Genomic DNA, 18,651 nt, shown 5'->3' with positions numbered 1-18,651 from the left:
GCGCTCTGCCTCGGAGACGCCCGACCCGGGAAGCTCGAGCGGCCTGCCGCCTGGGCGCGTGACCTGGGCCCTCGCCTAGGTTTCATTTCTCTGCCAGCGCGGAGGGGCGGGACCTGGGGGGCGTTCCCAGCCTCCCCCTCTTGCAGGGAGCCAATTCGCCCGCGCCAGTTGGGATTTTCCTGTCCCTCTACCCAGTCCAGGCGGGTTCTCCGAGTCCACCTGAAGCCCTGAGGGCCTCCCACTGCTCCCGCCTGGACTCTGCACGCGCTCAGTTACTTTTGTCTCCCTCTTGGATTAAGGATGAAGCTCTTGGCCTCATCCCTCCTTACCCTCCTAGCCCTCTGTTTAGAATCCGAGGAGCTGCGGTGACGAATGAGGTCTGAGGGTCCTTTAATTTGACGCGTGGACTCCGCTTTCGTCGACTCTGGTGACTGAGGTCTTAGATCCTTTGAAGGATGCCTTGACTTTCCTGGAGAAAATTGTCCATTTCGTAAGGCGGAGGTTGAATACAGCCTTCACAGCTTTTGAAGGGACAGGATCTAATTGAATCTAATATTGCCGGGAAGTAAAAGGCAGCCAGCCACGGCTTTGATAGGGTGCGAAACTGACTTTTTATTATCCTTATACTTGTTAAATCCTGGAAAACGAGTTTGCGACCCCCAAATAAAGAAGTGAGATGACGTCTGATGACTTCACTGAAATACCATAAGACCACCCACTTACTTCTTATTCATAGTTGCATTTTGACAAAACATTAGTATTCCCTTTGCATGTTCATGTTCGTTTAAAAAAAAAGTTTCTACGATTTAGGTTTACAAGCTATAAGTAGAGAAAAGCAATTTAATGAAAATCAATGGCAGAAGTCTCATCCCCCCCGGGGGGGGGGGGGAGGAACTTGTGAATTGGAAGCTATATCTCAGGGAAACTAGGAATATGGTTGATATTGCTTCAAATCAAAGCCTTTAGGTCCAGACTATGTCTTGAAGACAACACACATCCTTGCCTTTATCCATATAGTTAGGTAGAAAATAGGGCAAAGATCGTGGAATTGAGAGAGATCTTCAGGCGCTTACCATGGTAGTAAATACTGCAAATACATTTCGAATTATTTTCAGCAATAAGGTTTAAAACGAAGTTTCCTTTTTTCCTTGTTAATTTGTTTGATCCCATGTTTACTGGGGAAAGTTATTTAATTTTTTTGTTATTAATGCTTTATTGTTAAAAACAAAATCTGAATTCTCTGCTGGGGAATTAATTTTTTTTTAAAAAAATTGTAATTTAGGTAATTTTTTAGAAACTTGAATTGGGGAGATTTTGTTAGATTAGGCAGTGTATTTCAAAGAAAGAAAAAGATCCTTTAGCCCCTCTTAATTTGGTGTTTTTTTCTTCATTCACTTAAAATTTACATAACCTACTTTACTTACAGGACAAATTCTTATTTGTTGAGTTTTCTGGAATCCATGTATTTACAACTGACCATTGTTCTATGCTGTTTTATGCAGAAAAAAAAATAGGATTCTGATTACAAAGTGGGCTTTGTTTATGGTAGCACTTTAAAAAAAAGGCAAATTTGATCTTGCAATCTTTGAGTTGAATTTGCAGTTTTAAAATGAAAAAGCCAAATATCAGTACAAGTAAAAAACATGTTAACCTTGCATATGTACTGACATAGCTTGTTAAAAGCAGGAATAAGGCCTGCACAAGTAGTATTGAACTCAGTCCCCACAGCATTCTCTAGAAGAATAGATGGCAATCAGTTATTATGGTTTGGATCTTAAATATCTTCTGAAGATCCATATGCTAAAGACTTGGTCACCAGCCCTTGGCTTATCGGGAGGTGGAAGCTTTAAGAGGTAACTGAGGGAATGCCCTTAAAGGGCTTTTGGCCCCTCTGCCTCTCTTTCCACTGTTTTCTGGCCTCAGAAGTGAGCTGCTTCCTCTACCATGTGCTTCCACCATGGTATGCTATGGCCCCATTGGCCCAAAGCAACCATCTACTGAAATCTCTAAAACCATGAGCCAAAATCAACCTTTCCTCCTTCCAAGTTGATTATCTCAGGTATTTTGTCACAGCAACAGAAAGCTGAGTAACACAAAAGTCATGTGACTCATAGAAGATCACGTTTGCTGAAGACAGAATTAGGCATATTCTTATGATTGTACATTCTACATGGTTGTTCCATAACAATTTTGAATTAATCAGGGTTTAGAAATAAAAAATTATCACCAAATACAAAGACAGAATTTCATTTTGAAATGACTTCTCTTGAAAGGCAACTTAAAAATTAGTTGTATTAGTTAGCTTTGCATTGCTGTAACCAAAACACCTTACCAGAACAACTTAAAGGAGGCAAAGCTTATTTTGGCTCATGGTTAGAGAGGTTTGATTCATGGTTGGCCACATCCATTGCTGTGGGCTCAAGGTGAGGCTGAACATCATGGCAGAAGAGTGTGGTAGAGGAGCACTGTTCCATTCATGACAGCCAGGAAGTACCAGAAGGTAGATCAGGGACCACAGGGAAGATAAACCCTTCCAGGACACATTCCAGTAACCCCCTTCCTCCAGCCATACCCTACCTGCCTACAGTTACCAACCAGTCCATTCAAACTAGGATGGGTTGTTGGGCTATAGCTCTCAAAATCCAATCATTTCACCTCCAAACATTCCTGTATTAACATATGTGCTTTTAGAAGAGACCTCATGTCCAAATCATAATGCTAGTATTTAGTATCTGAGATCTTTCAGTAGCATGTAAAATATCTGAGAATCTGTTTCTCTCTGGTCACTACAACATCACAAGTAATAACTAATATATAGACTCAAATGCCCTCCTCATGTAATTAAAAACTCTGGGTTAGTCTACTATTTTTACCAAACAGCCAATTAAGCACAGCAAATTGGTCCACCAATTCCTTGTTTCTAACCCTCAGAGTGCTGTGAAAGACCTGAAAGTCACATTTGATCAAAGTGGGTATTAACTGCTACACTCCTGTTTTCTACACACACTAGTAGACAGCCTCTGATGCACTTTGATATTTTAAAAGTTGTCTCAGATATTCTGATCTTATTGCACTTCAGGGAGAAAAAAACCCACGAAAACAGAAGACTCAAGAGAGGTAGGTGTTGAACTCACCCACCTGCAACCCCTGACAGTGGTCCTATTTATCTCCCTTTTTACTCACCTCTAGAAATACCATTTAGCAACAGTTGTCACAAAGACAGATGTAAAAGATAAGCTTTTAAAAATTAAACTTAGTTCTTTTTCTTATTCAAATTTCCAAGGCCCTCTTGGGACCTCCCAGAGCTCTAATTTCCTAGGAAAAGGCCTTGTCTACAGAAAGACATAGGTTATCTTCATAGAACTAATTATTTTTCAGTGCAACACTCTAAAATGACTCAGTCTGCTGAGACTTTTACAACCACAAAGAGATACAGAAAACTACTGAGTCTTAGTCTAAAAGTACAAAAGTCTAGAGTAACCATGATCCACAAACGATAAGAATTGGTGCAGATGTATAGATTTTTCACAAACATTCCATTGCAAAGTAGTTTTGTACCTTGGTGGTGTGTTTGATGTCTGACTGTCTATACTCTCCTCACCCACTATTTTCTGGGCAATGCTGAGATGATCAGCAATCTGATGTTAAACTCTTATGTAAGTCTTGTATCCTACCCGATTTCTTCCTATATTCTATGTATACGATATGACAAGTCTTATGTTACCATCTTTGTTAGTTTTTGCTTTCCAGTATATCTAAATCATTTTTTTTCAATTCCAATCAAATAAAATGGAAAATAAGGGCAGAAAGCAAAAACAAAAGGTTTAAATTAATCTTTAAAAGTAAGCAATCGTGCATGTTATGATGTTACATTTAGGGATTTGATTGTCATCATCACTTATAACTTTTGTAGAAGGCCACTTGTTTGAGATTCGATAGACCAAATCAATGGCTGAGGGAATCAGATTGTTAGAACTATAAAAAGATATCAATGTCTTTTAATTCAATGTTTTATCAAAACAAGGTATGCTAATCAGTTCTAGTACAAGAAAGAAGTATCCAGTGGCATCTAGATACACATTTTTAGTTTTAATGTTTACACATTTTTGCTGAGTGTCAGAAAAATGTAAATTTTAGGTCGGTGGTGGCAACTTGGTGGTGACTTGGTGGCTACTTAGAACAAAGCAGCCCACACGGGAAAAGAACATCAATCAGATGCCGGTGGAAATGCCTGTCAATCAGCCAGATCTCCTGACTAACACCTGTCAATCAGCAGGACCCCCTGGCCAATCCTGGAGTTCAGCCAACTCACCTGACCAACTCCAAGGGGGCAAGGGACCCTAGAAACACCTTTTCCTGTTCTGAGCCCTTCCCTTCCTGCTGTAAGCCCCATAAAAGTCCAGTCCGGTGGAGCTTCCACGCGATTTCTCCTCAGACCCTTCCCCTGTCACCTCTGTGGGTCTGATCGAGTTCCGCCCGCGAGTGATATCTCAATAAAGCCTCGTTCAGCGGCCCTTTTAAATCTGCCTCCTTTGGTCGCTGCCTGCCTCGCCTGATCTGACAGTAAATAACACATAAAACCTGATTTTGGGGGGGGACAATTTTATTTAGCCTGAAACCAAAGTAGGTGGACACCTTGACTGGTGAACCTTACTATTTTCCTTGCCTTTCTCTAACCTATAAACTATTTTCAAATACTTCACATATGACTGGTTTTCCTAAAAAAGTTGAACATGAATGACTACGTGCTGTATGATTCTATTGATATGAAATTCAAGACAAGACAAAACTATTGTGAAAGAAAGCATACCCAAAGAGGGGCTCAGTCTAAGGAAGTCAGATTGACTTTCAGTCAATCAGGGCTATCAGGGGAATTTCTGGGGTAATGGAAATGGTATACAGAGTAGTGGCTGTACAACTATGTACATTTGTCAATATTCATTGAATTCTATACTTAAAATTGATGAATTGTGTATAAATTCTATCTCAATAAAACTGAACTAAAGAGACCTTTTTTCTTGAAATGATTTAAAAATTTTCTCCCATCCTGTTTTCTTATCCCTCCCCCTATCTTAGTGTTTCCACCTTACTTTGCATGATTTGGGGATGAACACCATTTTGTCTTGTTCAGAGAAAGATGTTCTTAAAATTGCTGAATGTTTATAAACTCCAATGCCTAAGAGTCTGAAAATTCCTGCTAGGGAGTAGAAAGCAGGAAAAAGAACCAATCCCATTATGATTCTATTCAAGAGGTATGTACAAACACCTAGCCTATGCACAGTGCTGTACGAAGAAACACTGAGAAAGAACTTTAAGACGAGATGCCCTTCTGTTGAAGGGCTGTGAAATGACTAGGGTCTGGAGTGAGGGTAGACAGAACAACAGAGGTAATTCATTATCTCCCAAGATTAGATTGTGAGATCAATGTAAAACTGCATGTCCATATAAGCTTTGTCTCCAGGGACAACTTCTGAGAAATAATTAAAGCTTGGATAAAGATCAACTGGGCTTCACCCAGTTTCCACACCCTCCATTCTTCTAGACTAAGAGCTGCTCCTCCTGTAAAGCTTAAAAGGGCAGCAGTACATTCCCTGATCTGTACATCCTGCCTTTCTGTTTCACTTACTCTCCTCCCAATACACCTAACCTTAGCTCTCAAGACCTTTGTTTCTGGCCCAGCATGTTCTCATGACTTTCTTCCTTATGATCTTGCGTGGACCCTATTCCTTCATATTGCCCAAATCAGCTTTGGCTCCCTCATCTCCTAGCCCTCTAGTCCTAAGTTCCTCACCTTTTCTTGGCTCTTAGTGTTTCAGGCTACTGTTCCTGCTAGGGAACATCACACAGCCATGAGTTAGCCATCCTTAGAAGGACATGTGGTGCCATCTGGCAATCCTTTTATTTCCCCAATTCAGCTTTTTTCCCATTTTGCTCAGTAGTGTTTGAAATATCTACCACTCTTCTTAAACTACTACCTTTGAACAATTGCCTCTCTTTTAGCAGATGACATTGTCTCCTGTGCCAGTAAGAAAAACCAAAGCTATCAGGTAGGAACTCCCTCAACTATGACATCTATGAGGGCAGAGGTCTGACTTAGATGGAGGTCTAGTCTTAGAATAAAGTGTAGTGGCGGGCATGTAAGTAGGGGCTTAGTAAATGTTGAGTGAATGAGTGCAGGAGCATCTTTGATCACCATTAAAAGCAGGATGGCCCTTTGTGGGTTGTGTCGTTTGCCTATGTCCAAAGTGCTATTGTACTGTTCACTGTGTGCACAGCTCCTCCTCTACTTCCTGATCTGCTGAACTCAGGCATGGTCATGTGAGTGGCTCTTGCCATGAAATACGATCTGAGAGATGTGCATCGCTTTTCAGGAGCAATGTTAAGAGCTGATGCGTGGTTTGCCATTTTCCTTTTTCATTCTCTCACAGACTGCAATATTCCAGATGGGGGCTAATCTGGTCATCTAAATCGTGAAATTCAAACAACACGGAAACAAGAGACACTGGATGTGTGATGTGAGTGAGAAATAAACCTTTCTTGTTGAAAGCCATGGATTTCAGAAGTTGTTAACCACAGCGTGCCCTGGTTAATCCTGATAGATTAACCAGGCCTCCACAATGCTTTCTTTCTTTACCAGGCTCAGAAAGAGGTGTCTTTCCTTGTGCTGCCCCACCCTTTTCTGTCCTACCAGTCTCTTCAGATCCCTTGCATCAGTCACCCCCTTCTTGCCTCTGAACCTCCAAATCCTCCCTTTTTGCTGACATCTTGATATAAACATTTCTGAATTTCATGCATCTTAAAAAAAAAAAGCCAAACAATTTTCATCATCAGCAAAAGCAGGGTGGGGGGGGTCCTGTGGTAGATTGTGTTGCTTGCCCATATCCAAATTTCTATTGTAGAACTTCGTCCCACTTCCTTCCAGTCATCACAGCTTCTCTCTCCTTTTCTAGAAAAAAATAAGGGGGGGGGGGTTCTGCCTCCCATTTCTACTTTCTTTCCTCATTTTACCTACTTTGGTCTGTGGGGTACTGATACTTTGGCCATACAAGCTGGCAGAACCAATGGATATATTTCACAGATATTGGCTAGTAGCATCTGTAAAAAGAGGAAGTTTGCTGTCTTTGCTTCTTTTAGAAATTATTCCTCATCTACCCCTCAGAATCCATGGTGAGAGTGTTTTCTCCAAAGGCAGGCTGGACCTAGTACTTGCTATTCCTTGTGCCACAGAGCTTTGCTATAGGTTCCAGAGGAAGAAACCACTTGTCTATCTTACGAGCAGCCTTCCTACACACCCAAGGAAGAGTTCCAGGTCTAGGCTAACTAGCTCTTTGCTGATGGTGAGTTTGCTATTCACCTGTAGCACTTATTAGTCAGAAGCTTGGGAACCCTTTTATCCCATCTTTGTCTGGGGTGTTAATCATACTGTCCTAGGGGCCCACTATCTGTCTGAAAGAACTTTTCTTCATTTTTCATAGGATGGCAGAGGTTCCTCATGCAAAGAGAAATCCTTGTGGCCTGCTCTGAAATTCAGAATTATAGATTGAATACATGGACTAGGTTCTACACAGATACTTCATTTAACCTGTTCTTCAAATTCATCCAAACTCAATAAGAATGAACACAGCCACTAAAACTGAGCAGCATGTCTGTACATATTATTTAGTTAAAATAATCCAATGTAATTGAGCTGAAGTGAGGATTGGTGATAGAGTGCTTCCCAGTGTGTGCAAAGTCCTAGGTCTGAAAAACCAAAACCCAAACCAAACCCAACAGAAACAATGAAACTCTAATATAATTAAAGCCCATGGTCCTAACCAAGGTTTGAAAATGTTTTGTTCTACTGAATCACACCTATGATACTTTAGACACTCACATAATAAATCATCATTCTAGATTTTCTTTTATTTTTCCAGGTCATAGCCACTTTGGGGGATAATTAAAAAAAACAAACTGAAACAAACAAAATGATTTAGGACTTATATTCTTCTTTTCCTCTTCCAAATTATCCCAGCTCCTATCTTCCCAATGTCTCTAACAGACTAGTTTCAATGCTTTGGTTATTTTTGGATTTGGGGGTCATTCTCACTTCTCTTTGCTCTGATGCATGGTGGCCTTTTCTAGCCTGCCTGGCATCCTCTGCAGCCACACGTCCTATAGCTGTACTTCTTAGGTGGCTTCATGCTTTGTAAGTTGTAGTGCTAGGTAAGGCTCTTGGCCCAATGGTAATTTGAACTTTTAGCATACCTTTCAAAATAATTCTGGCTTTCATAATTCTCTCATCTAAAACACTTAAGACAACTTTCTGAGAGCTTGCCTAGAGGATATTTGAATGGCACCATTCTGGTTTAATTTTTTTTTTTTTAAATCTCTCTTCACTATTCTCAGGATGCTTTTGGTTACAAGCAACTATGTAGCTAAATTAGAAGTGGCATATATTGGCTAAATTATATTGTTATATTGTGTGCGTGTAAGAATATGTGACAACAAATCCTATAGTTATATACAACTATAATGTACCAGTAAAAATATGAGGAAAAAACAAAAAAAATTTTAATAGTTTGAAAGGGGAAAAGGGGGGCTTAAAGAATAGGGTTTTAATTTCATCCATAAAAGAAAGTCTTAGGTAGGCTTTTCTAGGGTGGATTGAGTAACTGAAAAATATAAAGATTCCCCCCTCCCCTCTTTATTCTCATGAAGATTCATCTCTATGGGGTCACAAGTTGCCTATATTGATCCAAATATAGTACCCTCATATAAAAACACAGAAACAGAAGGGCAAATGGGGTTTTGTTCTTTATTATGTGTGAAAACCCTTTCAAGAAGACCCCAACAGACTTTCCTTGGCCCTTCTATCCAGGTTGAGGGCATGTCCACACTTTAACTGCAAAAAAGGCTGAGAAAGTGAGAATGCTGGCACATTTGGTCTCTACAGTGGGAGGCCAGCTCTTCCATCGAGGAGGAAGGGGGTTAGGAATGGCAACAACAATGATCACACATCACTGCCAACTAGGAGCCCAGATATCTCAGAATGAATTGTGTACATGAAGGAACCTGCTTGGATTTGACTCACTGTCTCCTTCTTTATTAAGTAGAAATAATCTCACCATTGCAGATATCTCTATCATTCACAGTGACTTTATAATAATTTCTTCCAATAGCCCAAGGCTGTCTTAATGCGAATAGAACTCTAATAGTCTTCCTGGTACCCTAGAATCAACCTAGGCAGAAGATGTACATGTATATACCACTCCCCACTTCCTCCCAATCCTACCCAACCAATTTTTGCTACTTTAAAGCAACAAAAAACCATGTTTACTCCTTATGCAGGATCATAGAATTTTGTATGGGCTAGCAAGTGTTTGTACTTTTTTTCCAGATTGATTGTATCTCTAAGGAGTAAATGTACAACAGTGACTTATTTTCATATATGCGTAATGAACTAATCTCATTTCATTATAACCTTACATTACTGTGCCCATTATATCATTATACTGAGTCTAACAGAGCATTGATACTCAAATTATCAATAATAATTCTTATGTACATAGACACTTTTTAGTGTGTTATGTTTAGACTTAAAAATCAATGTGAGCATTTTTAAGATAAATTGTCATCACTACCATCTGAAAGCATTTCTTGGTCACTTAATTTCATGCAGCACTGTTCTAGCTGGTATATAAACACAGCAAAACAATACATTTTGTCTAGAGATTTGGAATTAAATGTATGGACAGTAATTGATTGAATAAAATATTCACAATTACCATTGATGAAGAGGAAGGTCAGGCTTAGGTTAGGCTCAGAGGGCTGGCTGCATTCTCAGAAAGGCCTTTATTCATTTCCATTAACATTTTTTTTTTACATTTTCATTAAGCAGCTACTATGTTCTGCTGTTCCAAATGGTAAAGAAGATGAAAAAGGTCTTTGCTCTTATGCAATTCATATTTAATAACTTTCTTTTACTCTCTGAAGAGTGGCCTCTTTTTTTATTAGTTACACATGACAGTACAATGATCTTGACAACTCATACATTTGAATCAAATGGGGTATAATTTCTCATTTTTCTGATTGTACAGGTTGCAGAATCACATTGGTCATACAGTCACCTATATACATACAGCAATAATAATGTCTATTTTATTCTGCTGCCCTTCCTATCCCCTCCATTAACATTTAATCTATTGCTATGATTTGGATAATTGAATCCCTGAAGGCCCATGTGTTAGAGGCTGGGTCCCCAGTATAGCACATTGAGAGTTTGAAGAACCTCTAAGAGGTAAAGCTTTGTGGGAGGCATTTGGAGTAACCAGAGCATACCCAAGTTGATAGTAGGACCCCAGTCTTTTTCTTTCACTTCTGGCCATAAGTTATAGGCTTTCTCTGAGATGCACTTCTACCATAATATGCTGCTTCACCATAGGCCCAAAAGCCATGGACTAATGACCATGGACCAAAACCTCTGAAACTGTGAGCCAAAACAAATCTCTTATCTTTTTAAGTTTACCATGTACTTTTTTAAGTAATGAAAAGTTGACAAACCTACCTACTGTGCTCAAAATTTTGTTGGCTCTATAAGGAATGATGCATTGGAATCTTTGCCTTCAAGGGGAAAATCATCTTCTAGAGAAAACATATGCAAAATATCCAAGAATTAGTTTCCCTCCTTTAAAGCAACCCTCATGAAGTGTATTAGGAACTCTCATGCAGTTAGACATATTGATTGCTACATTCTCACTGCCCCCAAAGCAGTGCAGGAATTAAATGATGGTTCGGCAATCCATATTCTTTCTGTATTCTTGAGACTTTGATGCTCTGATCTAAATTGGATGCTCTAAAGCTGCCCCTCAATTTTGCATCAGTGTGGCTGCTGTGTGAAAAATAGAGGATGGGGGTAAGCGTGCAAGCACAGGATCCACTGAAGTGGTCATTGTAGTCTGTGAGAGAGTTGATGGTGGCTCCGAATAAGAGAGCAGGTGTGAGATGTGCAGAGATGGGTCAATATGAGGTATCTGGAAGCAGAGTACAGAGGACTTGTTGAGGAATAAGGTGTATGTGTGCGTGTGTGTGTGTGTGTGTGTGTGTGAGAGAGAGAGAGAGAACGAGAGAGCACAAGAGACTGGAGTGGGGGATAGCATGAGGGTTTCGTGGAGAGAAGAGTAGGATTAATGGCGATTCTTAGTTTATGTCTTTAACTATCAGGTGGTTAAACTAAATGAGTTATAGACAACTAGGAAAGGAAACATTTAGAAAATCAAATCAAGAATTCATTTTGGACAGCTTAGTCTTGAGGTTTCTATTAGACTTCAAGCAGGTATGAGACTCCCTGCTTGCCTACTGAATTTCTGACTACTATCTGGATTTCTCCTTTCTCTGTATTGATATCTGAATGGGGCCCAGTCCCCAAATGCTTCCATTCTTCAGAATAAATGTGTGCCCTTATCCATTCTTTGGTTTCATTTATAAAACTTCTTGGCCATTTGTTTCTAGCAGTCTTTGTAGCTTTCAATTTCCCCAATTCCATTCTTCCTGATTCTGGCTTCCCATTCCCCTCTTACCCCAATTCTGTGTTTTTGCAATCACAGGATGCCTTGAGACCAACTCTACACAAATAAGGTGGGAATTCTTTTTCTTCACATTTCATTTGAAATGATCTTGGAAGTTTTTTTCTTATATGTTTCTTCTTTTGTTGTTATTCATCTATTGGGTATATACAAATAAATAAAATACATTTTTGGAAAATGGCCAAACAGTAAATAAATGAGTTGGGTATTTATTACTCCATTTTCCCATTTCAAGGATAACTATCTATTCCAAATGAAGACAGAAGGGAAAAAAAGTTGCTATATTCCTCATGTAAAAAACAGGGAACTTAACCTCGATATTATAAAGCGTATATATGACAAACCCAAGGCCAACATCATATTGAATGAGAAAAAACTGAAAGCATTTCCTCTAAAATTTGGAATAAGACATGGATGTTCACTCTTACCACTCTTATTCAATATAGTACTCAAAATTTTAGCCAGAGCAATTAGTCAAGAGAAGGATATAAAATGGATACAAAAAGGAAAGGAAGAAGTCAAGTTTTCACTGTAGACAGTATGATCTTATACATAGAAGATTCAACAAACTCCACCAGAAGACTTCTGGAACTGATAAACAAATTCAACAAAGTAGCAGTATTCAAAATCAACACACCCAAATCAATAGATTTTCCATAGACTAACAATGAATCTGCTGAAAAAGAAATAAGAAAAACAATTTCATTCAAAATAGCCTCAAAAAGCAACAATCACCACCCACCCAGGAATAAATCTTACCAAGGAGGTGAAAGACTTCTACAGTAAAAATTAGAACACAGAAGAAATAAACTGAAGAAAACACCAGAAGATGAAAAGACCTGCCATATTCATGAATAGGCAGAATTCATATTGTTAAAAGAGCCATATTACCAAAAGTATCTACAGATTTAATGCAATCCTCATCAAAATACCAATGACATTCTTCACAGAACTAGAAAAAGTAGAATTAAAATTCATATGGAAGAACGGCCAAAGCAATTCTGAGCAAAAAGAGCAATGCCAGAGGCATCGTGAAACTGGATCTCAAATTATACTATAGAACTATTGTTAAAAAAAAAAAGACATGTGAATAGAAGACACAGAGACAAACCTGAAAAAATATAGTCATTAAAGCTCCCAAAAACATACACTGGAGAAAAGACAGCTTTTTAAACAAGTGGGGCTTAGAAAATTAGACATCCATATGTAGAAGAATGAATTTAGATTCCTATCTCTTATCCAGTAAGAAAAAGTCAGTTTGAAGTCCATCAGAGACTTAGGAATTAGAACAGAAACTTTGCAGATACTAGAAGAACACACAGGATCAACATTCCAAATCATGGCTGCAGGAATAGATTCTCTTAATCAGACTCCTAAAGCTCAGGAAATAAAACCAAGAAATAATAAGTGGAATGACATTAAATTAAAAAGCTTCTGCGCAGCAAAGAAAACAATTAAGAAAGTGAAGATAGAGCCTACAGACTGAGAGAAAATCTTTGCCAATCTTCTGACAGAGGATCAATATTCAGAACATAAAATAACTTAATACAAATAAGTTAATAGATGTGCAAACAGACATTTCTCAAAAGAAGAAATATCAGTGATCAACAAATATATGGTAAGGTGTTCAACATCTTCACCAATCAGGGAAATGGGAATCAAAACGATACTGAGATTTCATCTCCAGTTAGAATGGCAATCATCAAAAATACAAATAATAAACGCTGGGCAAAGATATGGGAGAAAAGGAACACTTACACACTGTGGGTGGGATTGTAAATTCATACAATCACTATGGAGATCAATATGGAGGTTCCTCAAAAGGCCAGGAATGGAACCTCCATATGACCCAGCTATACCACTCCTCATTATGTATCTCAAAGAACTAGGGCTGGGGATGTGGCTCAAGCGGTAGCACACTCGCCTGGTGTGCGTGCGGCCCGGGTTCCATCCTCAGCACCACATACATACAAAGATGTTGTGTCCGCCGAAAACTAAAAAAAAAAAAATAAATATTAAATCTCTCTCTCTCTCTCTCTCTCTCTCACTCTCCTTTAAAAGTCAGCATCTTATGTTGACACTTGGATACCCATATTTACAGCAGTACAATTCACAACAGCCGAGTTGTGGAACCAGTCCAGGTGCCCGCCAATGAATGAATGGATAAAGAAATGTGGCACATAGACACAATGGAGTTTTATGCAGCACTAAAGAAGAATGAAACATCATTTGCAGGTAAGTAGGCAGAATTGGAGAACATCAGGTTAGTGCAATAAGCCAGACTCAGAAAGTCAAGAATGATGTTTCCTCTTGTATGTTGAGGCTACAGAGAAATAGAGGGAAAAAGGGATTTTTTTTTTTTTAATGAAAAAGCAGTAGTGCAGACGGGGGATAGGTGGACAGGTAGAGGAGGGACTGAACAATGAAATTGAACAAATCATGTTACCTGCATATATTAATATTTAACGATTCTCACTATTTTGTATAGTTAAAACACACCAAATTAGGGGAAAAAAAAAAAGAAGACAACCTTCAGGGCATCTTCATGGTCTTTGAGCTAATGCTTGGCTTGGCAGATCCAGAAGAAATTCCAGCTGGCTGCTCAAAGCCAATCAAGCTGTAGAGGACTGAGAAACACTAACTAAACTGACAATCAACAAATCTTTTTGTGGGAAAATTTAATAAATTGCAACGTGAAATAAACCAGACTTGACAATGAGATCCTGTTATCTGTATAGCAGGTTTCCTCTGAAAACCAGCTTGCCTATCACTAATTTTCTTGGCAGGTTCTTGACATAGAGCGTTAGATGTTCTTAAAAGATATCTTCGTTAAGCCATTCAGGTCTAGGAAATTAGCTTCCTTTACCCCAGGGAAATTTCTGTCAACGTTATTTGTTAGAGTCTGTAAACAAGTCAAAATAACACCTGGCATTTTGCCAGGGGAATGTTAGAGTTCGTAAACAAGTCTGGATGGTGCCTGGCAAAATGCCAGAGGGAGCGGTTTGAGAAGTAACAAAAACAAGCCATTAAGTGTGGAGATTCCTGATTGGTTGACTGATGTATCTAGTTTATGCTAATTAGATAAGCTGTGTGGAATGTATAAATACTGCTCCTGTCCTGCAATAAAGGGCTCCCACTCCTGCTGTATCAACATACACAAGTTATTCGTCACCCCCCGATTATTCTGCTGCAGCCGGACTGCGGCAGTTATTATTGCTGTTAGTCTTTTAGAATCAAAGCAGCCTCCTTGTGGAGGCATCAGATAAACACTGACAAGTTCCACAGGTACCATATCAATGTGCCACACAAGTTACAAAATGCAATTGGAGAGGGAGAACAGTTTCATTATACAGACATTTGAGCCACGTTTCTTGATACAAGTACTGGTCATTTTCCAATGCCTCCCCCACACATTTGTAAACTGTCTCTTTAGCTTTTTGTGTTGTGATTATATTACTTTCTGTTTTCACTTTCAGAAGATGATCTTTTTTGTCTTCTATCCCCATGTTCTGGATATGCTGGTGTAGTCATAGTCAAGTCCCAAGCATGACTTTAAAGCTTTGTGCCAGAACTGTCAAACTGACTAAGATTCACAAGTTTTTCACAATGAAATTATTCAGTCTAATTAGGAAGGAAGTCAGAGTTAGAAAAGGACCCAGTAACGACCTCCCACTAGGCTCCACCTCTTAAAGGACCCACAGCCTCAACCCTAGCACACTGCAAACCTGCAGCACGTGAACTTATGGGGACAAACCACATCTAAAAGCATTGAACCACTACTTCTGAAATGCACTCTGTCCCAGTACGTTAACAGTTTCCCCAAAGCCAGCAAGGGAGAGAGAGACTATCCACAAAATGAGTTGCCATCTTAATGTCACAATCCTGCATATGTACCCACGTACATCAAGTCCTCTTTGTCATAGTCTGTTGGTGAGAAATAACCTCCCGTTCCACCAGAGCTAAGGGATGGTGATGATCACACAGGATACTTGAGTTTTCTTTTAATTCCTAGAATGTGCCACATTCTTTTCTGTCTCAGGTCATTGGCATAAATTATTCCTCTTCCCTAAATGCTCATTTCTTCTCCCTAAGTTTACCTAGTTAATTCTTTACTCCTTTACATTTTACTTTAAATACCACCTTCTCAGGGAAGCAGTCTCACAACTACTAGCACAGGGCTGAACAGCATTTAGATATTATTGCAGCCTCTTGTGTCTTTCTGCTGACCATGGCTTGTACTTCAGTATTTGACTACTCTCCATCTTTCTCCCTAGACTGTACACTCCATGAGAGCAGGAATAGTGTTGGTTTCTACATCATCATTGTAGCCTCAGCACCTAGCACAGCACTTGGCACAAAGTAGATGCTAAATTAAAAAAAAAAAAACCAAAAAACAAGTCAGTGCTGTTGTTCTGCTGTTAAAGGCAGCCAAGACAAAGGAAAGGAAGATCACTTCTACTTTAGTAGAACGCTCGATTTCTTGGAAAGGAATTGTGGAAGTTTAAAACTATGTTGTCACTATTCACTTCCTCTAGAGCATTTTTTTTAGCAGATTTTTTTGATACTTTTCATATTTCTTCTGTGGTTTTTAATCCGTTCAAGTTATGTCTCTCTCTCTCTTTAAAAGTCCTTTCACTTCATAGATATATTGATCTTTAAGGATCTTCAATAGTTCAAAGAAATCTCTTCTGTCTCTAGAATTTCTCCATTCCTAATGTTTTAATTTGTTATTTCTCTTTATCATAATCAGACTTGTCAAAATTTTCTTTATTTTATTGTTATTTTTAAGGAAAGAACTTTTAACATTGCTGAAATTTCATATATTCTATTAAATTTTACTTTTAAGCCTTTGTTATTTATTTATTTTTACTTCTTAAAAGTTATTTTGTTTTTCTTTCTTGAGTTAATTTGCTCTTAATCTTTCTTGTTTTTAGATATATTATTTAAGCAGATATACTGGTCCCTGAGCACTACTTTGACTGTATTATGTTAGTTTTAGGTAATTACTTCTCATTTTTAGTTTCTTGTAAAACAGCTCCTAATTTTAGTTTTCATTTTTAAACACTTTGTGAGTTGTTTAGAAACATGACAATTTTTTTTGATTCTCTTCCTAACTTCTAATTTTACATAATTAAGATCAGAGAAGACTATGTGATTTCTGCTTTGAAGAATTTGTTAGAATTTGAGATATTTCTCTTTGACTTGATTATGTTCAATTTTCATACCTATTCCATCGGTGTTGGAAAACAATGTACATGCTCTCTTTAAAACAAGGATAGGAATATAAATCATATAAAATCAACAAATACAAGTCTTTTAATTGTATTATTCAATTCTTTACATTCTATTTTAGCATTCTTTACATTTTTAAGTTATAGAAACTCAATATATTACCTTCTGATACATTTATGTTAAAATCTCCCTTTTATGTTTATGCAAATGTCAATTTATTTTTGTATTAATAATATTTTCAATGATATACTTATTAGAGCTGGGTGCAATGGCACAAGCCTATAATCCCAGTGACTCAAGAGGCTGAGGCAGGAGGATCACAAGTTCAAAGCCAGCCTCAGTAACTTAGGGAAGCCTTAAGTAACTCTGTGAGACCCTGTCTCTAAATAAAATATTAAAAAGGGCTGGGAATGTGGCTCATTTTCCCTAGTTTCCTTGAGTTCAATAAAAAATAAAAAATTTATATTTGGTTAAATTTTTTTTTTTTTTTAGTTGTAGATGGTGCTGAGGATTGAACCCAGTGCCTCACATGTGCTATGCAAGCACTCTACCACTGAGCCACGTCCATAGCTCTGTTAAGGTTTTTGACTACTTTTCCCCCCTAGTTTCTTTTTTTAAAATAAAATGTTTCCCTTTATCCATTTAATGATTTTTCATCTTGAATTTGAATGCATGTTAAACTAATATTGCAGTTTTGCTTTCTTTTTATCAGCATTATCTCAGATATTTTTTTTCCAAAACTTTATTGCAATTCACCTGGGTCATTTTGTTTTAGATATGTCTGTTATAGAAGCATATGACAGGACTTTAAAAAACAGTCTTTTTCTGTCTATTGGTAGAGGATCTTAATCCATTCATGTTATTAGGCCACATTCTGACATTTTCTTTTTCTTTTTCCCATTTATTATTATTTCATGTTGTTGTTGACCTCCCCCCCTCCCCTGACCCAATAGAAAATCCTAAATGATCCCAGAACAAAAAGATAGGCTACTTACAAAAGAATAAGAAGCAGAATGTCAATGGGCTTTGCAAAGTTGGCAGCACAGGACAATGGAAGAGCAAATTATTTTTAAACTTGCTGAGGGAAAAAAAGAAATTTTTGAACATGATTTTACAGGACTTGGGAAACACCACGGCTGACTGGGGCAAGTCAGGAGTGGGGAACCATGCTGGAAGGCCAAAGGTCTCATCTGGTCCAGCTCCCTGTATTGCAGGTTTTATTCTTGCCCAATCATGCTCCTTGCAGTTTGGAGCATGGTCAGCAAACTATGGTCTTTGGACCCAATCCACCCTGCTGTCAGATTTCTGTAAACAAAGTTTGATGGGAACACAGCCTAGCTCCTTCACTTACATATTCATTGATGCTCTCCCTCTGCAGTTCACAAAGCCTAAAGTCCAGGGTAGGACTAAAGGAGGAAAAAGATGCACTTGGTGTGTAACATGTAGGAGGTGCTCCTTTTTAAAGCTGACCTTGTACTTCAATGACCTCAAACATGAGCACTGTCCTAAATTGGACTCATTAACCAATTCTTTAGCCTCACCCTGGTCCCTATTCTGCCTAAATATTTGGCTCTTAACAGAAATTGTTCCCCACCTTCCAGCTTAAAGCATCTCTGAAATGGTATTTCTGGGACAGTTTCTCTTGTTCATGATACAAACCATAGTTTTCTACATTTTGCTTCCAATCTGATGAGACATGCTTTTTATTTTGTGATGCATCTTTTTAAAGTACATTTTTCCTAGGCATTTGGGGAAGAAGAGGAGGAGGTGGATTTATTTTACAAAGAAATCTAATGACAATTTAGTTTAAAATATAACATTGTAATATAAACTGTCATTCTTCTTTTGTTCCATTTTT

At 38.4% G+C, this 18,651-nt stretch overlaps 1 protein-coding gene and 1 long non-coding RNA gene across 2 annotated transcripts in view; both read right to left on the bottom strand.

Moving 5' to 3' along the window:
* Nampt (nicotinamide phosphoribosyltransferase) overlaps positions 1-8,967 on the bottom strand; it is a 45,985-nt gene extending 37,018 nt beyond the window's left edge. Inside the window, exon 1 of the mRNA XM_048786120.1 lies at positions 8,931-8,967. Within this exon, the coding sequence (XP_048642077.1) occupies positions 8,931-8,952 (22 nt within the window). The 5' untranslated portion in view covers positions 8,953-8,967. The remainder of the gene's footprint in view (positions 1-8,930) is intronic.
* Positions 8,968-10,381: 1,414 nt separating this feature from the next.
* Positions 10,382-13,489, bottom strand: LOC125611386. The gene is made up of 2 exons (XR_007341570.1): positions 13,320-13,489; positions 10,382-11,697 (listed from the first exon to the last, which is right to left on the bottom strand). It is a non-coding gene; the product is annotated as an uncharacterized LOC125611386 (long non-coding RNA).
* Between the last annotated feature and the right edge of the window lie 5,162 nt (positions 13,490-18,651).

This window comes from Marmota marmota, unplaced genomic scaffold, assembly GCF_001458135.2.
Source record: "Marmota marmota marmota unplaced genomic scaffold, marMar, whole genome shotgun sequence".
NCBI classification, from domain to species: Eukaryota; Metazoa; Chordata; class Mammalia; order Rodentia; family Sciuridae; genus Marmota; species Marmota marmota.
The sequence above is the reverse complement of the archived record's forward strand: the minus strand, read 5'-3'. Positions and strand labels throughout refer to the sequence as shown.